The sequence below is a fragment of the Geospiza fortis genome, unplaced genomic scaffold, assembly GCF_000277835.1.
Source record: "Geospiza fortis unplaced genomic scaffold, GeoFor_1.0 scaffold355, whole genome shotgun sequence".
Lineage (NCBI taxonomy): Eukaryota > Metazoa > Chordata > Aves > Passeriformes > Thraupidae > Geospiza > Geospiza fortis.
This window is the reverse complement of record NW_005054714.1, coordinates 140775-145703: the sequence shown is the minus strand read 5'-3', so window position 1 is coordinate 145703 and position 4929 is coordinate 140775. Positions and strand designations below refer to the sequence as shown.

The 4929-nt window shown below is 55.0% G+C and overlaps 1 protein-coding gene across 1 annotated transcript in view; it reads right to left on the bottom strand.

The window, feature by feature from the left end:
• Positions 1 to 709: 709 nt before the first annotated feature.
• SLC35F6 (solute carrier family 35 member F6) overlaps positions 710 to 4929 on the bottom strand; it is a 10005-nt gene continuing 5785 nt past the window's right edge. The window contains exons 4-5 of the mRNA XM_005430939.2: positions 2397 to 2507; positions 710 to 1630 (exon numbers count right to left, since the gene is read on the bottom strand). Of these exons, the coding sequence (XP_005430996.1) occupies positions 1158 to 1630; positions 2397 to 2507 (584 nt within the window). The 3' untranslated portion in view covers positions 710 to 1157. The remainder of the gene's footprint in view (positions 1631 to 2396; positions 2508 to 4929) is intronic.

The following is a 4929-nucleotide window of genomic DNA, read 5'->3' as shown; positions in this document are numbered from 1 at the left end:
AGGGCCACGGATCCAGGTGCCAGGGCCTGCCCCAGTTCATGGACACGGATTCCAGTGCCAGGGCCTGTCCTAATTCATGGATCCCAGTGCCAGGGCCTGTCCCAGTTCATGGACACGGATTCCAGTGCCAGGGCCTGTCCCATTTCATGGATCCCAGTGCCAGGGCCTGTCCCCATCCCGTGGGACACGCAGGATCAGCCGGATCCCACCGCAATGGGATCTCCAGCCCCTCGTGAGCCAGGGAAGAGCTTCCCTGCCAAGGGAAATGCCAGGTCCTGATCCCCTGGATGATATCCTGGGGAAGAAATCCTGCTGGGACACGCTGGGGGACAGTCCCTGTCCTCTGCCATCCCTGAGAATTCCCAAATTCCTGCAGGATCTCCCCCAGAGATCCCCATGGAATGAGCCACAGGGGCTTTATTGGGAACATGGGTTGGGAAGGGAGTGGATCCAGCCCCAAACCCATCCCAACCCAGCCCCAAATTCATCCCGATCCAAATCCAGTCCCAATCCCACCCCAATCCCCTGGGAATGGGGCAGAGGCTCCAGCAGAGCCAGTTGTGGGTCCGCATCCCACCGGGAAGAGCCGGCACAGCCTCTCCACCCCTGGCTGACATTCCCTGTGGGGACAATTCCCACTCCCTGGGAACATTCCCAAAGGCAAATCGTGCTGGGACAGTCCATGTCCTTTGCCACCTGTGAGAATTCCTAAATTTCCACAGCTTCCCCCCAGAGATCCCCATGGAAGGGGCAGAGGGGCTTTATTGGGAACATGGGTTGGGAAGGGAGTGGATCCAGCCCCAAACCCATCCCAATCCAGCCCCAAATTTATCCTGATCCTATTCCAATCCCAATCCAATCCCAAGCCCCTGGGAATGGGGCAGAGGCTCCAGCAGAGCCGGTTGTGGGTCCGCATCCCACCAGGAAGAGCCGGCACAGCCTCTCCACCCCTGGCTGACATTCCCTGCGGGGACAATTCCCAATCCCAATCCCAATCCAGTCCTAATTCCACCCCAATCCCTACGAATGGGGCAGAGGCTTCAGGAGAGCCAACTCTGGGTCCGTATCCCACCGGGAAGAGCCGGCACAGCTGACATTCCCCGCAGGGACAATTCCCAATCCCAATCGCCAGGATGCCGATCCCAAGGAACCCCCGCTCATCCCTGGATGTTGCCGCCATCTCCGTCCCCTCCCAGCAGCGCTTCCCTCTCCTGGCTGCCGCTCCCGCTGTCCCCGGTATTCCCGGCGCTCCGCAGCAGCGCGCGGTGCAGGCCGTTGTAGAGCGCGGCCCCGGCGAGGAGCAGGGCGAATCCCGGGACCTGCAGGGCGTGGAAGCGCTCCCAGCGCAGCGCCAGGCTCAGCGCCCAGACCAGCAGTGTGCGCAGGCTGTCCAGCACCGTGCGCGTGGTCGCGCTCAGCTCCCGCGTCACGCTGAGCCCCGCGAAGTTGAAGAAGGAGATGCTCCCGATGTTGCCCAGGAGCGCCGCCAGGATCAGGGGGTCCCGGCGGATCTGGCACCAGGCGTCCATGGGATCCTCCAGGACGCCGCGGGGGTTCCCCGAGAGCCGCCCCGCCGGGATGAGGGACAGCGGCACCAGCAGCAGCGCCAGGATGGAGAAGCCGAAAAGACCTGCGGGGAATTCCTGGTTTTATCATGGATCGGCCCCACGGCGTTTCGTGGGATTCCCCTGGGAATGGGGCAGAGGCGCCAGGAGAGCTGGCTGTGACCCCAATCCCAATCCTAATCCAGCCCCAATCCCATCCCAATCCCCTGGGAGTGGGGCAGAGGGTCAGGGAGAGCTGGCTGTGGCCCCGGCCCCAATCCCAATCCCAATCCCAATCCCAATCCCAGTCCAGCCCCAATCCCATCCCAATTCCCTGGGAGTGGGGCAGAGGGTCAGGGAGAGCTGGCTGTGGCCCAAATCCAAATCCCAATCCCAATCCAAATCCCAATTCTAATCCAGCCCAAATCCATCCCAATCCCCTGGGAATGTGGCAGAGGCTCCAGGAGAGCTGGCTGTGGCCCTAATCCCAATCCCAATCCCAATCCCAATCCCAATCCCAATCCAGCCCAAATCCCATCCCAATCCCCTGGGAATGGGGCAGAGGCTCCGGGAGCACCGGCTGTGGGGCCGTATCCCACCGGGAAGAGCCGGCACAGCCCCTCCACCCCTGGCTGACATTCCCTGCGGGGACAATTCCCAACCCCAATCCTTGGGAACATTCCCGAGGGCAAACCCTGCTGGGACACCCTGGGGGACAGTCCCTGTCCTCTGCCACCCCTGAGAATTGCCAAATTCCTGCAGGAGATCCCCATGGAACGGGGCATGGGATTTTTGTGGGATTCCCGCTGGCGGGGGTTCCCGGGATTTCTGGGATCCGAGGGAATCGCGGACCTTCGGTGCCCACGGCGCGCAGCGGGTGCACGTCGTGGCTGAAGACGAATTTCTCCTCCAGCACCATCTGGATGGACACGATGGCCTGGGCCAGCAGGATCAGGAGGTCACCTGGGAAAAGAGGGAAAACCGGGATGGCAACAGGGAAAAGAACAGGCAAAACAGGGGAAAGAACAGAGAAAAGAACATGGAGAACAACAGCGAAAACAGGGAAAACAACAGGGAAAATTGGGATAACAACAGGGAAAACAACAGGGAAAACAACAGGGAATATTGGGATAGCAACAGGGAAAACAACAGGGAAAACAACAGGGAAAATTGGGATAACAACAGGGAAAACAACAGGGAAAACAACAGGGAAAACAACAGGGAAAATTGGGATAACGGCAGGGAAAATTGGGAAAACAACAGGGAAAACAGGGAACAGAACAGGGAAAACAGGGATAACAGTAGGGATAACAACAGGGAAAACAACGGGGAAAATCAGGATGACAACAGGGAAAACCCAGATAACAACAGGGAAAACAGGGATAACAACAGGGAAAACAGGAATAACAACAGGGAAAATCAGGATAACAACAGTGAAAACAGGAATAACAACAGGGAAAACCCAGATAACAACAGGGAAAGCAGGAAAAGCAACAGAAAAAAACAGGGAAAACAACAGGGAAAAATGGGATAAAACAGGGAAAACAACAGAAATAACAACAGGGCAAACGGAAAATCGGGACAACAACAGGGAAAACAACAGGGAAAATCAGGATGACAACAGGGAAAACCCAGATAACAACAGGGAAAAGAGGGATAACAACATGGAAAACAACAAGGAAAACAGGGAAAAGGAAGAGAGGAGAAAAATGGGGGGAAATTGCCCTCCCCTTCCAAGGAGTGACTCCCCCCATTCCAAGGAGTGATTCCCCCCATTCCAAGGAGTGATTCCGAGTGCAGGGGCCAGCTGGAAATGTAATTAGGCTAATTGAAAAGTGCAGATGAGCCGAGGAGCCGGCTGGAAATATAATTAAGGTAGTAAAATGCTGCGTATTTTAGTTAAGATTTTAAATAAATTAAGGAGTTAAGTTAGAAATGTCACCTGCAGGAATCACGCACTCTGGTTAAAGAGTAACAAAAATGTCAGGAAAAGTAAAATTAGGAGTGACGGGATAGTGAGGAAGATGATTTTCTTCCTCCCATACGCCCATCCCTCATTTCAAAACCCCACCGATCCAATTAAGGGAGAACAATTATGCAGCCATAATGAATATTCAGCTGATTATAATGCAGGTAATGAATATGTATTAGGTGTCTTTAAAAACCACGTGAATATGCAAAACATTTTTGGATAGACAGAGAGCAGGAGCCTGCGACTCCCCAGGAATGGCTTTGGGCAATAATTCCAATATTCCGCTTGTGTGATGTAATGAACGCCCTTCTTTCCAGCTTTAATTAGTCTGTCTGCGCTTCAGTGATCCCCCCATTCCAGGGAATGATTCCCCCATTCCATGGAATGATCCCTCCATTCCAAGGAGAGATTCCCCCATTCCGTGGAGTGATCCCACCATTCCAAGGAGAGATCCCTCCATTCCAAGGAGAGATTCCCCAATTCCAAGGAGTGATCCCACCATTCCAAGGAGCGATTCCCCAATTCCAAGGAGTGATCCCACCAATCCAAGGAGTGATCCCCCCATTCCAAGGAGAGATTCCCCAATTCCAAGGAGTGATCCCACCAATCCAAGGAGTGATCCCTCCATTCCAAGGAGAGTTTCCCCAATTCCAATGACTGATCCCTCCATTCCAAGGACTGATCCCACCAATCCAAGGAGTGATCCCTCCATTCCAAGGAGAGATTCCCCAATTCCAAGGAGTGATCCCACCAATCCAAGGAGTGATCCCCCCATTCCAAGGAGAGATCCCTCCATTCCAAGAGGTTTTCCCATCATTCCATGGAGTGATCCCTCCATTCCAAGGAGTGATTCCCCAATTCCATGGAGTGATCCCCCCATTCCAAGAGGTTTTCCCACCATTCCATGGAGTGATCCCCCCATTCCAAGGAGTGATCCCACCATTCCAAGGAATGATTCCCCCATCCCAGGGAGTGATCCCATTGTTCCAAGGAGCGACCCCCCAATTCCATGGACTGATCCTGTCATTCCAGTAAGTGACCTTCCCAGTTCCATGGAGTGATCCCACCGTAACAAGGAGTGATCCCACCATTCCAAGTTTTCCTGCCATCCCAAGGAGTGACCCCAGCGTTCCATGGAGTGACCCTGCCTTTCCATGGACTGATCCAGCCATTCCAACTAGCGACCTCCCCAACTCCATGGAGTGATCCCACCATCCCATGGAGTTTTCCCCCCATTCCAAGGAGTAGCCCCTCCCGGTTCCAAGGAGTGATCCCACCATCCCATAGAGCGACCCCGCCATCCCAAGGCTGTCCCAGTGCCCCGGCATTCCCGGGATATCAACGATGCCAGTCCGTCTCCCACTGCCCTGGAATTCCCGGGATACCCGCGATGCCTTGGGATGCCCCGGCATT